Source organism: Scomber japonicus, chromosome 11, assembly GCF_027409825.1.
Source record: "Scomber japonicus isolate fScoJap1 chromosome 11, fScoJap1.pri, whole genome shotgun sequence".
Taxonomy (NCBI): Eukaryota; Metazoa; Chordata; class Actinopteri; order Scombriformes; family Scombridae; genus Scomber; species Scomber japonicus.
This window is the reverse complement of record NC_070588.1, coordinates 6,504,967-6,524,322: the sequence shown is the minus strand read 5'-3', so window position 1 is coordinate 6,524,322 and position 19,356 is coordinate 6,504,967. Positions and strand designations below refer to the sequence as shown.

The 19,356-nt window shown below is 40.3% G+C and overlaps 2 protein-coding genes across 2 annotated transcripts; one reads left to right on the top strand and one right to left on the bottom strand.

Moving 5' to 3' along the window:
• Window positions 1–3,305: 3,305 nt before the first annotated feature.
• Window positions 3,306–8,103, bottom strand: LOC128367541 (mitochondrial chaperone BCS1). Its single transcript, XM_053328124.1, has 7 exons — window positions 7,397–8,103; window positions 7,094–7,233; window positions 6,489–6,683; window positions 5,513–5,576; window positions 5,231–5,403; window positions 4,973–5,090; window positions 3,306–3,782 (listed from the first exon to the last, which is right to left on the bottom strand). The coding sequence occupies exons 1-7, from the start codon at window positions 7,714–7,716 to the stop codon at window positions 3,530–3,532; spliced, it is 1,263 nt and encodes a 420-aa protein (XP_053184099.1). The 5' UTR covers window positions 7,717–8,103; the 3' UTR covers window positions 3,306–3,529.
• A 291-nt stretch (window positions 8,104–8,394) lies between these two features.
• znf142 (zinc finger protein 142) lies at window positions 8,395–16,441 on the top strand. Its single transcript, XM_053329109.1, has 9 exons — window positions 8,395–8,463; window positions 8,544–8,570; window positions 9,551–10,042; window positions 10,464–10,661; window positions 11,127–11,951; window positions 12,055–12,232; window positions 12,355–15,151; window positions 15,465–15,570; window positions 15,924–16,441. The coding sequence occupies exons 3-9, from the start codon at window positions 9,565–9,567 to the stop codon at window positions 16,439–16,441; spliced, it is 5,100 nt and encodes a 1,699-aa protein (XP_053185084.1). The 5' UTR covers window positions 8,395–8,463; window positions 8,544–8,570; window positions 9,551–9,564.
• The last annotated feature ends 2,915 nt before the right edge of the window (window positions 16,442–19,356 follow it).

Genomic DNA, 19,356 nt, shown 5'->3' with positions numbered 1-19,356 from the left:
AAGCAAATACATAGAGCTCCTGTTACATCCAAGAGTCTAGCTGGGCAGGGAGGGGCTCGCCTCACAGAATATTTAACCCTTCCAGCTCAGCTCAACCAGTGAAAGATCAACTAGGACGAGGCACACTAAAGGGTCACTGCACTAAATAACATGTCACCAAAAATACATACATTTAAAAAAAAAAAGGTGAATTACATGTACAGTATTGTGCAAACTTTATAGGCAATTTAGATGTTTAGATTATTATACAACATGCAATACCATCATCACTGAATTTAGTATTCAATATGACAATAAATCAATCAATAAGACTTCATATAGCACTTTTCATACATAATAAAGTGCTTTAAATAGTAAAAAACAAAGAAACAAAGAAAACAATACAAAAAACTAATATCTCTTATCATCATAATTCTTATAAATCTAAACATTCAGAAAACCCAAATAAAATAAAATATAATAAGATAAAGTGAATATAAAATAAAGTGAATAAATCTAGAAATAAATATGAAGTTTGGTATTAAAAGGAAAACAAAGATAAGTAGAAAATAAAATAATAAAATCACTTCCTTGTGTAGTGAAATGGAAACTTACACATTTTATGTTACTGTCTTAAGATTATACTAAACTGCCTTTATAGCCAACATCAGACTGTAACACTTTGTGCTTTCTGCCTCCTGTGTAAAAAAAAATGTTACTCATTAGTCAGAGGCAGAGAGGGAAAGTTCTTAGGGAGGAAATGTAGATAAGGATTTGGCCTTCAACTGTTAATTCTCAACAGAAACCAAAAATAAACTCCCTAGAGATATGATATAAGTATTTAAACACACATGTTGAGACGCATGCAGCTGTTTATGTATAAATACTGAACTTCATACGGAATATCTTTTCTTGCAGAATATAGCTTCTTGGGCTAAAATGGAGCTTGCAAAGTCTCAGATAACCTGCTTTTTTGCATGCAAACATGTCACTATTGTCTTTAAAATGAAGAGCAAAAGAAGTGAGCAGGTGATTAATTCAATTTGTGATAAACAACATTCCTGGAAAAGTTCTCACTGTAGCTGAACAATGCACGCTTTTATCATATTATCAGTGTCTGTGTTGCACAATTTCAGTTTCATACATTTAGATTTAAAACAACATTCATGTGCCAAAACTGTCAGCACTATAAGGGAAGGGATTGCTGTCAAGATGCATCAAATTTTAGCAATGGATACAAAATATATTAGACTCCATATGGTTCTACATGACACACCGAATAGGCTGTAACGAATAGAAATGAGGCTGAGGTTGATTCATTTTTAGGTCACATATGTGTGATTATTATTATTCTTCCATCAAATACAATCCCAGCTTTGTTTTTAACCCTCGTATTGTCCTCCCGGGTCAAATTGACCCTTTCTTCCTTCCTTCTGTCCTTCCTTCCCCTCACTCCTTCTTTCCTTCCCTCCCTCCCTCTTTCCTTCCCTTCCTCCTTCCTCCTTTCCTTCCTTCCTTGACAGGAGGGTTAAATGAGGTTTGCTCCTGTGGGTGAAAAGCAAGTGGAAAACAGCAAAATACCGATTACAAATATATTTTATCATCATTTCTATTATGTCTTTATTACAATTAATAGAACTCAAATGGTGACACTGAACTTGCTGAACTACAAAGACCATTTCAGGATAGTGATGTAACACATTAATACTATGTTTTTTTTCACGTCCATCTTATCTCTAGTGTTGCAAAAGCATGATATGGATCAGTGAATATAAGTCTTGCAGGGTCTTGTCTGTGTCTCACAAAATATTGAATAAGAAGTTACTTTGTGTTATCCTTCTTTTTTTGTGTTAATGATGTATAACATTTTTAAAAGAAAATACATTTAAACTTGAAGTTAAACTTGAATTTGTTAAAAGGAAAGGCTTCAAACCTACTGCTACTGTCTCTCTCACTTAATGTATCAAACATCGTGATATCTGCATTCAAATCAAGCTACATCCTCCGTCCACTCAGTGTAGGTTTATTGGTCGGCTTGGTATCAGTACAGAGCATGAAGCCTTTTATCTCTCTGACTGTGGGATCTGCTTTGATTTCAAACAGCCTGATAAGCTGAAATTAAAAAAAAAAAAAAAAAAAAAAAAAAAGGAGTTGAATGAGAAAAGACCCACACAGATTTTTGTCCTCATGTGAATCACTTGCTTTAATGTTGCTGGGAGTAATGACCGTCTTCTTTTAGCTTTAAAAGGGATTGTTTGGAATATTTGAAGTGGGGTTGAATGAGCTAACCCAAACTGAATCTGCAGATGTTTTTAGAAACAGAATGAAAATCTACGTAATCTTTTTTTGCTTGTAATGTGATAGATAATATTCATTTAAGATTTATTGTGGCTTTTTTTGCCTTTATTTAGATAGTATCTGGCAGAGAGGCCAACAGGAAACAAGGAGAGAGCGAGGGGAATGACCTGCTGCATTGGTCCATGGCCGGATTCGATCCAGAGGTGCTGCAATTATGTAGCATGCAGTCTGACCACTTGACCACCAGGGTGCGCCAATACTTACTTAAGATAACAGATTATTTTTAGTGAATTAGAGCTAAGCAACAAGTTTTTCCCACTGATATCAAAACACATATCTCTTCCTTTCTCTCCATATTGCTGTTGTTTGTTACTCTGACTCATAAATAGTGAGTGCAGGTTTAATATGTCCACAGTGTGACCACTTCCTTGCACAAAGTCACATTTGATTAAGTTAACTTTTGTACAGTAAATGCCTCTGAGCGCATTACAAGCAAACATTTGATACTATTTTACAGAAAGAGAAAAGATGGAATAATGCAAAAATACTCTGATACTGATTTTATGACATATTTGGTATGCAATAGGAAATAAATAAGCAATTAACACAGGGACGCAGAATTAACCTTCCTGTCGTCCTCCTGGGTCAAATTGACCTCGTCTGTTTTGACTCTTCCTTCTTTCTGTCTGTCCTTCCTCCTCCCTCCTCCTTTCCTTCCTTCTTCATCCCTTCCTTCATCCCTCCCTCTCTCATTTCCTTCTTTCCTCCCTTTCTCCCTCCTTTCCTTCCTTCCCTCCCTCCTTCCTTTCCTTCCTTCCTTCCTTGACTCGAGGACAACAGGAGGGTTAAAAGTGGGATAAAGTAATTTTCTTTTACAAGCATGTTCATTGGTGGAAAATCTGTGGGTGTGTGCCTGCTAATGAGGTACACTATATTCAGAATACAGTGCTTTACCGTCACACTGGCCTTTCCTTTGGCACTACTTTTTCTGGGCCATAGAACCTCTGATCTATCCCTTTAAAGTTGCACCAATCAATATTTTAATAGTCACAATGGCTAAAACAGCTGTGCAATGTGAAGGGGTTTCAAGTGCTTTGCTGTGAGGGGCTTTCCATGTTAGACACCAATGCATTTATTTCATATCAATCACAGACTGCAGTCTACAGTCTATAATAGTATCAATGCACATCAGCCTTAGATACACATGTTTCTCTTTATTCAGTCATCAGTCTCTTAACACCTTCCAGTCCTATTATTCCTTTATTCTGGCAACATTGTCTATAGATCCTGCAGGGTCCATTTTGTGCAGCAGAAAGTGTCCTTGCACCTGAGCCGCGCTGATCTCAGAGTGGGTGGCTAACGCACTCTCTGCAAACCGCTCTCCTTCAGACGTGGGCACATCCGGGTAAAACCTCTGGAACATCTGGGTGAGCTGCCAGTGGGTGCAATGCCCGACGTACTGCTTCATATCGACACGGCCGGGCCGGATCAGCGCTGCGTCCAACCTGTGTGAAATGTGGCAGTTAATATCACTTAAACATACTCAGTGAAATGTCACAGAAAAGGAGTCTTAATACATTTAGATTACAAAGAGGTTGTAATGACCATTTATTAAGGCATTAGCATACTGCATACTTCTATTTTAATATTTAAATTTATTTTAATAGTGTAGAGGTGCATTTAGTGTCACTTGGGGGGGGGGGGGGTACAGGACAAGCTGGAGACTTATTATCATCTTATAAACTTGGCAGTGAAGTTGCTAGTGAACGTATTAGCAAATAAATGCTTATTTATCCATCAGACACAGAGGAACAATAGCATTCATTTACAGTCTTGTTTCTGTCCTCCTGACAAATGTAAGTCCAATATCCAACATTTTTCTTTCTACGATTTCATGCTGGGCACGTAATATACAAATATAAGTATAGGTTTTTCACTGGGAACAGCTACCAGGTGAAAAGAAGTTCTTAAGAGCAGTGTTTGGGGGCTGCAAAACCAAACTATGGTCCAAAAATAGACAAAAAAAACACAGAATCCGGTATTAAGTTCTCCATAGGTTTGTCAGCACAAGTTACACATAGTTATTTGAGCTAAAGCTGGTCAATATATCAATATTATATCGATATCGTGATATGAGACTAGATATCATGTTAGATTTTGGAAATTTTGAATATTGTGACCTAACATACAAGTTGTTTTTCCTGGTTTTAAGGCGGTATTACAGTAAAAGGATGTCATTTCTGAACTTTACTAAACTGTTCTAGCTGTTCTTTACCCATTTTATCATTATATCCTCATTACTGATGACTATTTATCAAAGATCTCATAGTGTAAATATTTAGTGAAAGCACAAATAGTCATCCCTAAAAATATTGTGATATCGATATCAAGGTATTTGGTCAAAAATATTGTGTTATTTTATTTTATCCATATCGCCCAGTTATAAATTCATCCATAATTAATAATAAAATATTGATTAGTGCAGCTGTGAGTGTTCATTTTCATTTATTTTTGGTAATTACATTTCACCTGCTTTATAGTTTTAGTTTATTTTGTGGTCTAAGGAGTTGTTACCTGGTAAATGTTGTAGTTCATAGCTTACTTGCACAAAAACTGCCATTTTTCAATAAAGTTAATGATGTTTTTGTGCTTATTCAGTAACACCAAACAATAAAATTCTTTTCCAACAGTATACCTGTCTATGTAGTTGGTGGTCATAAATACTATTCTGGCCTCAGATGAAGCCACTCCATCCAGAGAGTTCAGCAGACCACTGAAGGTCAGTCTTCCCATTCCCTGATAGGCCATTGGGTCTGGAGCCAAAGACAAAAGTGGTTAAAATAGATTTAGATATTTTCACAGCATATATAAAGTAAAAGTAAAAGCAAGTACAAGTAAAATCTGTGTTTTAAAATGTGTTTCTCAAAATGACGCCTCCTTCTCTACAACTTACTCTCTGTTGGAAGTAGATCTCGGCTGACGAAGGCGGCGTCTACGTCCTCCAACAATATGATGCTTTGCTGCGGCGCCACGCTCAGCAGGTGGTTCAGACGGTCATCTGAAAGCGTTCGGTCGCTCAGACTCATCAGACAGATACTGTAGCCCAGCTCGCCTGCAAGAGCCGTGCTGGAAAAACACACAAAGACGAACAGTGCAAACAGAGAGTGAGACGTTAGATTAAAAAAATACTTGACATAAAGTTCATGTTCCAGTCAGTGAGAATCTAAACACTCACATAAAGCTGCTTTTCCCACATCCTGGAGGCCCATACAGCAGGTATCCTCTTCTGTACGGGATCCCTGCATACACAAAGAAAAACATCATTACTTTTCAAAAACAAGCAATTTAACATATTTTAGCTGATTACCTACAAATCATACATGTTATTACCACTGCTATCATTTTCCAAGCATACCACAATATCTTATATTCCAGTCAGTCCTTGGATTCAGCTCATGACAGTAAAGTGTAAGAAGAGGCCATTTACAGCAATTTAAAATTACTATTAAAAGTAGAAGTCCTGCATGAATAGTCCTATGAGCTGAGCTTGATGTAGTTAAAGTATTACAGTAAAAGATATGAAACTGAATTTTAGCCGTGCATTTGTGAGCAGGGACTGATCTGGAAGTTCTTCTGAGGTGATGCGTTTAAGTGCATTCAGGAAACTCTAAATCGGACTCTTCAGGACACAACACCTTTGGGAAACTGGCTCTCTTGAATCTCAAATGCTTGCACTAACAAGACAGAGTTTCAAAACAGACAATAACTCATTATACAAAAACATATATTACACAACAGGTCAAATAAGAATAAAACTAGAGCTGCAACGATCCATCAATGAGCTGTCAACTATTGAATTAATTGCCAACAATTTTGATAATCAATCATCCTTTCGTGTCATTTTTTATGATTCCAGCTTCTCAAAACGCTGACTATGATGGATAGTCAGTCTTTCCCTCCGAACAAAGGAGAGTACTGAGTGTGAATATTTTCTGTTTTGTTTCGTCTTCTATGACACTAAACTAAATATTTTTGGGTTGTGGACTGGGGAAACAGTGATCAACATGTTCCACTATTTTCTGATATTTTATTGACAAGACAACTCATTGATTAATTGAGAAAATTAATTAAAATAATGGTTTGAGTTGCAGCCCTAAATTAGTTCCTCATACACTGAATGAATGGTGTTTACTGTTAACAGGATATTGTACCTCTGTCTGTGTACCACTTTGGATTTCCGATGAAGTCCTTCACGTCGTCTACGATCCTCTCACCTACACCCTTCTCAAGGACCACAGAGCTGAGGGGTCTGCGTCGCCGTGGAAACCCAAAGGGCCTCCACTCACCGCCCATGGCTGTGTACATCACGGTCCGTCCCTCCTCCTGCTTCAGGGCCAATTCTCTGGCTACAAAACATATCAGACAGCTCATAAACACTCAGTGAAAAACAAGATGAGTATATTAGTTCTTGTTATCAGTGGTGGAAGAAGTATTAAAAATATTTACCTAAGTAAAAGTAACATTACTGCAATTTAAAAATACTTTATTAAAAGTAGAAGTCCTGCATGAATAGTCCTATGAGCTGAGCTTGATGTAGTTTAAGTATTACAGTAAAAGTACTGCAGTATTATGAGTGATGTAGTATGCAGTATTACAGTAAAAGTACTGCAGTATTATGAGTGATGTAGTATGCAGTATTACAGTAAAAGTACTGCAGTATTATGAGTGATGTAGTATGCAGTATTACAGTAAAAGTAGTGATTAGTTAGTTTCCATCAATACTTGTTTAACACTATAGCCATATGTAAACTTGTACCTTCTTGTAAGATATTAAAGAAGATTTGTCTGTCTCGGCCTAAAGCAGTGAAGGTGACAGACTCCCACGGGGTTCCAGTCTGCAGATCGATCATCTGTTTCTCTCTGGTCCTTTCAACCCTGATCCACTTCCTCCCGTACCTACAGATAGAAGACAGAGAGTGTCACGAGTTGGGCTGATAACAACGATATTTGTTAAGCAAATTCATATATGTAGACATTCTCTGGTAAAAGACAGTCAAGTATATAGCTTAAAAGATGCTGCAGTCAGTTTAAATAACTATATTTAATGAATTCCTCTGACCAGATGATGTGGTTCCCAGGGCTCGGGTGAAAGTCAAACTGTGTGTGGACCCGTCCGCTCTCATGTGCCTTGTAAGATGTCTCCACGCTCAGGTGCTGGGTGTGCGTGGCGTGCTTGGTGATCCAGCTCAGCAGCCAGTGGTAGCTCTTATCCTTACTGGGGACCTCCAGGGTGATCATACAGTTCCTACGGAAGAAGATCAGCCCCACCTGAGCTCCTTTCCTGGCCACTGCCAACGCTGTCCCGACCCCTACCAGTCCAAACCCGGCTCCAAAGTAAGGGTTGTCCTTCAGGCTGTCCAGGATGTCTGACAGAGGCATGTTGCTGCTGATATCTGCACACCTCCAGTAGCTTCAGTCTCTGTCTCTATATGGCTTTTAAAATACTTTGAAGAAGCACAGACCTACAAATACAGTCCAAACTCATCTGTACATCTGTCTACTCAGACAGTTTGTAGATTATTTTATTAATTAGCTAGATCTGCAGACCTGCTGCCTAGCTGTTAAATCTTAATGACTCTTTTTAAGTCACTTTTTTAAAAACACACTCACGTTACACTTTAAATAACTCATCCTGCTTACTTGTTTACATCCCATACTGATATGTAGAGGCTGGCATCGCTTTTAAAGTCTACAATTTCTTCTAAAATAGCAGCTACCTGTGAGATAAATCCTCATGTGTGTTTTCATGCAATGAAGTGCAGCAGCTTGCAGCGACCTCTGCAGCACTTCCTGTGTCTGATAAACACTCCGACTGGATATCTGAGCGCAAGAAGATTAGTTCCTCTTTCTTGTTTTTATTATTTTTCCTCTCATAAAAACAGCTGATTGAGATAAATATGTTAGTGGATAATCTAATGAGTGTATTTTATAGCAGGATGCGCAGGGTGCGTCTGCAAAACCTCTTAACACCAGTAGGAGGATAGGAGTTTTTTCTTGCGAGCACAGTAACAAGAAGCTAATGTTAGCTAATGGCGACGTTGTTAGATAAATAAGTGGGTTATTTTATTATGAAGCATTAAGAGACATTTCAGCTTCTGACAACTTTTATCAATGAAGGAAAAGCTGGTAAGAAATAAGAGGTAAAGGAGGAAGATGTTAAGAGCTGCAGGAGACGAACTGACTCGTTTTGATGTTCTGATGTTCAGATCTAAAGAGCTGCAGAAACACAGGCGGTAGGTCGGAATTCAGTTTAATGCTTTTTACTTTTTAGCTACAATATGTAATTAAGTGCATTTGTTTAAGTATTGTATTTGAGTATAATTCTTGAGTATTTCCATTTGATGCTACTTTATATTTCCAGTCCACTACATTTATTTAAACAGCTTTCCTTTAGTTACTTTTCAGATGATTTGACACAATGGATAATATAACAAGCTTTTAAAATACAACACATTGTTAAAGATGAAACCAGTGTGTAGTCAGAGTCACATTTCAGATGTCTATGAGTTGTTAACAGCTCCACCAAATAGTGATTTTCCCTCTAAACTTCTCACATGGATTCATTTCAATAAAATGTTTAAACAATCCAATATTTCAGCAAAAATCAAAGATTAGAGAAAAAGTCCAAAAGCTGAAAACACATTTGTGTATCAGATCTTTGTTTTTTCTTCTTTCCTCTCCCATTAATCTTCTCTGCATCCCTCACATTTACCCGCTGACCCTTTGGAGGGCCCCCACCCCAAGGTTGGGAATAATAATATATCACTACTTTTACTGTAATACTGCATACTACATCACTCATAATACTGCAGTACTTTTACTGTAATACTATATTTTGCTGCTAATACTTATTTACTTGAGTAGGATTTTCCATGCAGAACTTTTACTTCTAATTGAGTATATTTTCACTTAGCTGTACTTTTACCTTACTTAAAGGATCTTCAGCTGTTTTCTCTTATTATTATGGAGCTGACTGAATGAAAAACTGTTTAGAAATGGTTATATTATAAATATATTTAATTTATATAAACCCTAACCCAAACCAATAACAGAATAACACATATGTAAATGTGACTCATACTGTATAATGTATATTATGTTCCTGTGTGCACTCTATTAACTATTATCATTTTTGAACATGAGCATAATGAATGTTTGTCATGATCTTATAAAGTCTGTCATTGTGACTAAATGCTGTGCTCTGTTTTTTCAGACACAACGGAGACAATGGAACCTCACAGATGTGAAAAATGTGGACAGAGTTTTTCAGAGAGTGGCTTGTTTGCTTCTCACATGTGTTCAAAAAAGCAGAGAGCTCCATTGAGCAAAGGACTGGAGAAATACAAATGCTCTCAATGCAGCGAGGTCTTTTCCAAGCCAAGTGCTCTGAAACACCACTTCAAAATCCTCCACAGTGGTCTTGACCCTGAAGGCCCATTTCCCTGCTCTGAGCAAGGCTGCCAGTTCAGCAGCACAGATCGTCAGGAATATCAAGTCCACTTGACGTCCACACACGGTCTTACTCTGATTCCTTGCAACTTCCGCTCCTGCAAAGTGTCATTCCTCACACAGGGTGAGATGGAGAGCCATTGGAAGGGCCACATGCCTTATGGCTGCTTTCACTGCCAGTTTGTCACCCAAAATGCAAAAGAAATGAGTGACCACCTCTCGGAGCAACACAATCATCTGCCAACTCACACTGAAGGTAAACTGAGCTACTGATCTACCTCTGCAAGTAGAAGCTGCTTTAAAACACAAAAATAACATCTTTTTCTCCATAAACCTGCAGATGTGGCAAAAGTATGAAGCTAGAGGGCGTCTAGTCTTACAGGAACAGTAGCAGATGGAAATTTAAGGACCAGGCCTGTTATTTTATGTACACATTGAGGGCTTCAGCTTATGATTATTTTCATTGTCATTTACCGTAATCTGCTTGCTATTTTCTTGGTAATGGTTTGGTCTATGAAATGTCCCAAAAAAAGTGAAAAAATGGCATTTACAGACACATCTATATTTTCAATTTGCTTTGTTTGTCTGTTCAACCGTCTAAATCCTCAATACATTTAAATCCCTAACCCAGTCTTTTTTGATAAAGAAAAACAACAAATTGGCTCATCTGTCCATAGGAAACGAGGCTGCGGCCACCACTGACGGTACTAAGGAAATCCATCAGCCTCAAGTCTCCAGCAGACCAAAAAGGAAACAGAAAACCAACCCAGCTTCTGCGTCACCATCAGTAGAAGATGAGAACAATGAGGAACCAGAGAGGGAAGGACATGACGTGAAGAGAGCAAGAAAAGGAGCTGCGCCACTGCCATCAAAAGGTATGTATAACAAGTTTAGACATAAATATATGTTTGTATGTATTATATATATGAGTAGTGACCAAAATTGTAGCTCAAGTTATATCTAAACATACAACAGGTGTATAAGAATCAAAAGAGGCAGTGCAAGAGACAAAAAAAGAATCAAGGCAACAGTAAACATCCTCCATGAATGATTTCACACTGACGGACAATAAGACCTTGTTGAGTTGGTTACTTTAAAATAAAGTAAACAAGTTACAGCCTGGATCAATAGTAAAGCAAAGAGGAAGAAACAACACTTGGCTTTTAACTATAGATTCATGAATGAAAATTGAACATTAACATACATGTGAGATATGTAAAAAAGTACTTATTACTTGATTGCCAATGAGGAGGAAAGAGTGAAGATAAAATATGTTTTATTCTGGTCATGGAAGCAATATTTCAATTAAACACAAACTTTCATATGTTCTCGTCCATTAGAGTACCTTGCAGAGGGTGCAGAACACATCTATCGCACCCACACCTGCCCGAAGTGTCGGCGTTGCTTCAAGATGCGCTCCCACCTGCAGGAGCACCTTCATTTACACTTTCCTGACCCCAGTCTCCAGTGTCCCACCTGCAAACGTTACTTTACCAGCAAGAGTAAGCTACGCATACACAGACTGCGTGAGGCGGGCGAAAAAGTCCATCGTTGCCACTTGTGTGATTACTCTGCTGTGGAGCGTAATGCAATCCGCCGCCACCTTGCCACCGTGCACGCCGACGAGGCCGAAGATGACGCCAACTGCCGCAGCTATCCTTGCCCCACCTGTGGTGAAAGCTTTCGCCAGAGCAGGTTGCTTAAAGCTCACATGAAGACCCATAACATCCCCCCAGACAGCGAGCCGGTGGTCTGCTTCCATGAGGGTTGTTCTTTCAAAAGTTCTTTGCGCAAAGAGCTTCTTAAACACGCCGCCGACATGCACGGGGTCAAGGCTGTAGCATGTCGACATCATGCCTGCGGTGCCATCTTTCAAGATGAGAAAGACATGGAGGCTCATTATCGGACGCACCTCGCCTACCACTGCTCGCTGTGTGATTTCTCTTGCTCCAATAAGACCGTTTTCCTCCAGCATCAACGGCACGGCCACCCAGGAAATGACAAGCTTTGCTGTGACTTTTGTGCCTTTGTTACGTTTAACCCTGTAGAGTTTGAACAGCACATCGGACACTTACACGCCAACGAGAAGATCCATCGCTGCTCTCAGTGCAGCTACGTGACCTCACATAAACGTGGCTTGAAGAGACACATGCTGATGCACAGTGGTGAGGAAGAAAGAGTATTTTTAATGGTTTTCAATGTCTTTGTTTTTTACGTTTGTTTAGGTCGTTTCAATTTCTTTCCTTTTTTTTTTTGTTTTCTTATAAGGTGAGAAACCCCATAAGTGCAGCGTCTGTGACTTCAGGTGCAGAGATGAGTCCTACCTCTCTAAACATATGCTCACTCACTCTGATGACAAGAACTTCATGTGTGCCGAATGTGGATATGTCACCAAATGGAAACACTATCTGAACGTCCATATGAGGAAACATGCTGGAGACCTCAGGTAAGGTCTCTTATACAACTTTTTGTAAAATTTTTGCCACAGCATTATTGGGGAATTACTGGGTATAAACAAATCTTACACACTATTGTTCTTATTACTAAACTTCCTGTCTTCGGTCCTAGGTATCAGTGTGATCAGTGCCCCTATCGCTGTCACCGCATGGACCAGCTCAACAGCCATAAACTACGACATCAAGCCAAATCACTCATGTGCGAGATCTGTGCTTACGCCTGCAAGCGCAAATATGAGCTTCGCAATCACATGTTGACCAAACACTCCGGAGAGGGCAAGCCGCCGTCTGTGTATAAGTGCAAATACTGTACGTACACTACCTGCTATCGACAAGCCCTTCAAAACCACGAGAACTGCAAACATACCAAGCTCAAAGAGTTTCGTTGCGCCCTTTGCTTCTACTCCTCGTTCAGTAGCATCAGCCTATTCCTGCACAAGAGGAAAACTCATGGGTATGTACCCGGGGACAAAGCGTGGTTAGAGAACTACGCCGCAAAGGAGAAGGAGAGGAACACAACTGAGTTCTTGCAGGGTTTCTACAATAAGCCTTCAATAGGTAATGAGCCATCTGAACCATCTACGGAAGGACCTCCACCATCTCAAAGAGAACAATCTGAACTTCAAGGCTCATCAGATCACAGTGGCAGCAAAGAAATTGTAACTGGTTCACAAGCTGTTGATTCAGTGAATGTTTTGGATGTTGTGTGCCAAGAGGTTGTCAATGAAGGTATTTCAGACAGTCCTCGACCTGGGAGCAGCTCAGAGGAGTACTGCACTCTTGTCTTAACGGCACTGTCAACCAATGACTATGAAACCACATCCCTTCAAAATGAGGAGGAAAATTCTCCAAGTACATCCACTTTAAATTGCAATAAGTCTGATACACCACAACAAAAGGCAGACTTCTCTATATCTACAAGCTCATCAGAGGAAGATGATGTAGCCACAGCTGATGAAGAACCAAGTGACTTGGATGACAACTGTGAGTCTCTGAATAACACAAGCCAACCAGTCGAGCCTGATGAGTGTCAGACTGAAACGCCTGATGTGGAGAATGATTGTGGAACAGTCAGTTCATCTTCTCCGCTTGAGCAAAATCAACTGTTAGAATCTGAAGTCCGTCTGAAAGCTATGAAGAAGCACGATAAGGACCAAGCCGAAGCCATGGTTTTGGAGGGACGGGTGCAGATGCTTGTGGTGCCAACTAAAGACGTTTATCGATGTGACAAGTGCTCTTACGTAACCAAAAAGGAGACGGCTTTGAGGTACCACTGCCAGTCTTTGTGCCAAGGTAGAATACAGGGACACAAGTGTCAGGCCTGTGGTGCACAGTTCAAACAGAGGCGAGGTCTCGATGGCCACCTTGCAAAGAAGTGCCCGGCACTGCCACGAAAAAAAAGGACTTTTGTTGGCCTTTCAGCTTCTTGTTTGGCTACAGATGAAAACTCTACTGTTGGTCAAGATGTTTCCAAACAGCTGGAGCTTCTCTCTCCACAAAACAGGATTTCCAAAGATTCTAATCAGCAACAAGAGGAAGTCCAACCAACTAACCAACAAACAAATGTTCCACTTCTAAAAAATTCCCTTTACACTAAAGAAGATGGGAAATTTAAATGTAAGCTCTGCAATTTTTCATCAGTCAAGCTTGCAACGGTTGATCGACACACTTCAACCTGTCGGAAAAAAAGAGAGAATCAAATCCTTTCAAAAGTGGATGATGAATGTGGTAATGAGTCAGTCAAAGAAAAGGAAGATGTGGTGGAGGAGCTCAATGAAAGGTCTGAGATGGTTTCTAAAAAATCTCAAACCTTCTCTTGTCCAAGCTGTGCGTTTAAGTGCAATCAGAGAAGAGCATTGGACCGCCATGAAAAGAGAGGCTGCTTGAAACCAGATGAGGTCCAATGCACCATGTGTTCATTTGTTGCCAAATCTAAAACTTCTTTGACCCGTCATGTTCTGTACGTCCATGACAAAAAAAAGCTTGGGGTTGCTAAACCTAAGCATTTAAACTGCCAGCACTGTATGTTCACCTGTAAGCAAGAACGATGCATGACGCAACATGTTGCGCTCAAACACAAAGGTGCGAGACCTCACCATTGCCGTTACTGTTCTTTTAGCACCACGAGGCGATATCGCCTGGAGGAGCATGAGTCTCTTCACACAGGAATCGGTCGTCACAGCTGCAACATGTGCGACAAGACGTTTGGGGCTGTGACTAAATTGCGTCAACACAAAATGCGCATCCATGAAAAACAGCCCACTCACCTCTGCTCACTCTGCGACTTCAGTGGCTACACGCTTGACGATGTGAGGCGACACAATCTCAGATGCCACACCGGAGAGTTACATCATGCCTGCACTCATTGTGAGGCTCGCTTTAGTTCAGAAGTCGCTCTTAGAAACCACTGTAAGCGTGTGCACCAGCTACAGGTCTGCTTCTCATGCAAGCAGTGTGACTACATGTGCAGCAGCGAGGCCACACTGAAGACCCACCAACAGAGCAAACACCCACAGGTCAAGTGTACCACCTGCCAGGAGTCTTTTGAGACAACAGAAAGCCTTGAGATTCACCAGAGAATCCACTTGGCACATCAGTGTCAGCTGTGCCCCTTTGCTACCAAAACAAGGCAACTACTAGCACAACACCTTCTGAATGAACATGAGGATGGATCTCTGCAGGACAAGCCTCTCAAGTGCAGTAGTTGCCAGTTTTCTTGTCAGCATCAGCTGGTGTTGGAGCAGCACCTCCGTTCACATGGAGGCAAACGCCTGTACAAATGCACAGACTGCGAGTATTCAACCCGCAACAAGCAGAAGATCACGTGGCACATCCGCATACACACCGGAGAGAAGCCGTACAGCTGTGAGCAATGTAGCTACACCTGCACTGATCCCTCCAGGTTGAAGGTAAGCTCATGTATTTGTAAGAGTGCTGATTAAGATTAAACTTGATACAGTGAGATCCTTGAGTGTATTAATTGGCAACCTAGAAAACATTTTGTTCCGACATAATATAGTGTTTTATCCCCATAACAACTGCTTGTCACATCAACAGGAAGGTGAAGGGGAATATCAAGATAAAAACCAAGTTAAAGTCATACTCATGGACTCATTATTACAGTCATAACACTGAGAAGTAACTGTGCTATCATATGACATGTAACAACACAACACAGACTATAAATGGTTCTTTATTTTGTTGTTATCATTTCTATAATAGCTTCACATGAGGGTTCACCAGGAAGAGAAGAAGTACCTTTGTCCGGAGTGCGGCTACAAATGCAAGTGGGCAACTCAGCTGAAGTATCACATGACCAAGCACACAGGTATACAAGATATAAAAGTTGATGATTATATTTGTGGACTTTGTGGAAGAGCTTGATAGATGGCTGTTTTGTCGGTCTGAATACCTGGATGGAAAAATCTACATCGTTCAGTCAGTGACGTTTCTCTACAAAAACTGCTATCATGGTGTTAATGTGAGGGAGTCTACTTATATAAATGATTTTAAAGCTTAGTTAAACCTTCATAAATAAGTAACATATAGTAGCCTATTTTTCTTGGATGTTTTACATTTTTTAAGAGCAGTTACCTGAATTTTATTTTGTAAGTTATTGTTATAGATTCACTGTTAAAAACTGTATACTACTGAATAATAAAAATGTATTTGCCCTCACAGGTGAGAAGCCATACGCCTGTGAAGATTGTGACTACCGCACCAACAGAGCAGACGCCCTCCGTGCACACAGGGACACGCAGCACTGTGACCTGCGCCCCTACATCTGTGAGAAATGCGGCAAAGCCTTCAAGACTAGTTTTATACTGAAAACCCACCAGCGGCAACACACTGACGATCGGCCTTACACGTGCGGCTTGTGCAACAAGGCCTTCCGATGGCCGGCAGGACTCAGACATCACTATCTCTCTCACACTAAGCAGCAGCCTTTCTGCTGTCGCCACTGTTCCTACAGAGCCAAACAGAAGTTCCAGGTGGTCAAGCATCTGCACAGGCACCACCCAGAGATGTCTGTAGAGCAAGGGGTGGTGAGGGACTCTGAAGCTGGTAGCCTTACCCTGAAGGAGGCCTTGCAGGGAACACTGGATGAGAGGGCAGTAGAAGCAGAGGAAGAGGAGGGAACAGCCGACGCAGTGCAGAAAGTAGTTGAAGAGGTTGAGCAAAGAGAGGAAGATGACTAGACAGAGCAATGAAGAGTTGGTACTATGGCTAGGTATCGTTTCAAAAATGAAAATACCAGTACCAACCCAAGTACCCTTGAAGTGATACTGATACCAACCGAGTACTTCATTAGATACCCATCACACGTTTAGTGCTCTGTCTTTTATCTGGTGTAACAGGCTGCTGAACTGCTAAGCATGCTAACTCTATTTCACCACGACTTCACCACCACTGACGGGTTGTAGCTGCTGTGGCAGTGGACCAATCACATGTCGCATTAAGTCATTTGTGTTGATTGGCTATGAGCAAGTCCATACAAATAGTCATATTTTCTAGCTCTGGGTGCAAAAAGGATCGATTGCAGGTCAACACCTTAAAGATACCCAGTCTTAAATTGAACTAAGAAACCTTGAAAAGACTCATTAAACACGTGTACATACAGTATTATGTAAGAGTGAGAATGGAGGTCTTTATAGATTTGCTTGTGATAAAGAATGATCATCTATACACAATGAATAAATAAACAATGAATTAGTCAGAAATATATGTTAATTCATTTTATTAAATGATGTTCAACAATCCAGAAAAAGTATTTCATGTATTTACAAGCCTATACACATTTACATTGAACACAATACACCATGTGGAATGTGTTAGTCAATACAAATAACTCAAGCAGGAACTTAACGGATGCAAAGCTTCGAGTATTTTAACGGTTTATAATAGAGATGTTTGGCTGTTTTTGTTTTCTCACATTTCTTCATTACATTTTAAAATTGTGGTCCACACACTTTCAGTACTGTTACTTTTGCATTTAAAGTACATATGAAGGCAAACTGGGGTATAATTAGACATTCTAGATATGCAGCAGTCATTTACATTCATTCATTTCAAGCCAAATAAAACTGAAAAGCACTCCAGAAGTACAGTGCATACGGAAAGTATTCAGACCCCCTTCAATTTTTCACTGTTTGTTATGTTGCAGCCTTATATTAAAATCATTTAAATTATTTTTTTTCCTCATCAATCTACACTCAGCACCCCACAATGACAGCACAAACACAGAATCATAAACATTTTTGCAAATCAATTAAAAAAGAAAAACTGAAATATCACGTGAACATAAGTATTCAAACCCTTTGCTGTGACACTCAAAGGGTATTTAACTCAGGTGCAGCTGTGTTGAGTTAAATTGATTGGACATGATTTGGAAAGGCACAGATCTGTCTATAAAGCCTTACAGCTCACAGTGCATATCGGAGCAAAATGAGAGCCGTGAGGTCGAAGGAACTGCCCGAAGAGCTCAGAGACAGAATTTTGGCACGTCACAGATCTGGGCAAGGCTGCAAAAAAATATCTGCTGCACTTAATATTTCTAAGAGCACAGTGGCCTCCATTATCCTTAAATGGAAGAAGTTTCGGACAACCAGGACTCCTAGAGCTGGACGTCAGCCAAACTGAGCAGTCGGAGGAGAAGTGCCTTGGTGAGAGAAGTAACAAAACCCAAAGATCACTCTGGCTGAGTTCCAGAGATCCTGTGTGGAGATGGGTGAAAGTTCAAGAAAGACAACCATCGCTGCAGCCCTTCACCAATCTGGGCTATATGGCAGAGTGGCCCGATGGAAGTCTCTCCTCAGTACAAGACACAAGAAAGCCCGCATAGAGTCCAAAAAAACACCTAAAGGACTCCCAGACTGTGAGACCAAGATTGAACTCTTTGGCCTCAATTCTAAATGGTATGTGTGGAGGAAACCAAGCACTGCTCATCACCTGCCCAATACTATCCCAATGGTGAAGCATGGTTGTTCTGCTCTCAGAATGAATGTATTGAATATGATTTAACGGTAAGAAATTCTTCTTAAGACGCACACTCTGGAGTTTTATTTTGAAGGCTACAGTAACGTAGCAACCAGCAGTTAAGAAGGACGGCTGGTCAATTTGAGTCATCCTCGTCATGCTCACGAAGGCAATGGCTTTTCATTCATGGTATTCTAGCTAAGGAAATAAAGGGAACAAGACGCTCCGATCCTGGTCCGGAGAGTACCTGAGTTTAACTGACTGTTGAACTGTGTCAACGTATTCAAAAGCAAACAACACACAGGGAGAACAGTACAATGGTGGTGACAACAACATGCTGTGGGGGCGTTTTTCAGCTGCAGGGACGGGACGACTGGTTGTAATTGAAGGAAAGATGAATGCAGCAAAGTACAGAGATATCCTGGATGAAAACCTTGTCCAGAGTGCTCAGGACCTCAGACTGGGCCGAATGTTCACCTTCCAACACAATGACTCTAAGCACAAGGCCAAAATAACACAGTAGTGGCTTAGGAACAACTCCATGAATGTCCTTGAATGGCCCAGCCAGAGCCCTGACTTAAACCCATTTGAACATCTCTGGAAAGACCTGAAAATATCTGTCCACCAATGTTCCCCATTCAACCCTGCAGAGCTGGAGAGGTTCTGCAAGGAAGAGTGGCAGAAAATCCTCAAATCCAGGTGTGAAAAACTTGCATCATCCCAAGAAGACTCATTGCTGTATTAGCTCAAAAAGGTGCTTCTAAGTACTGAGCAAAGGGTCTGAATACTTATGTTCACGTGATATTTCAGGTTCTTTTTATAATTATGTTTGTGTGCTGTCATTATGGGCTGAGTGTAGATTGATGAGGAGAAACTAGATCTTGAAATGATTTTAGCATAAGGCTGCAACATGAAGGGTGAAAAATTGAAGGGGGTCTGAATACTTTCTGTATTCACTGTATCTCTATAACAGGCTGAGTCGTAGTATTGCACATATTTAACATAAGAATACTGATAAATGTTACCAGGCAATCTACCAAACATTTTATTATAGTATTGCATGCACTCTTGATAGTCCCTGTCTGTAGTTCTTGGTGAATTCATAGATTGGCCAAAAGAGAAATGCATCAAATCTAAT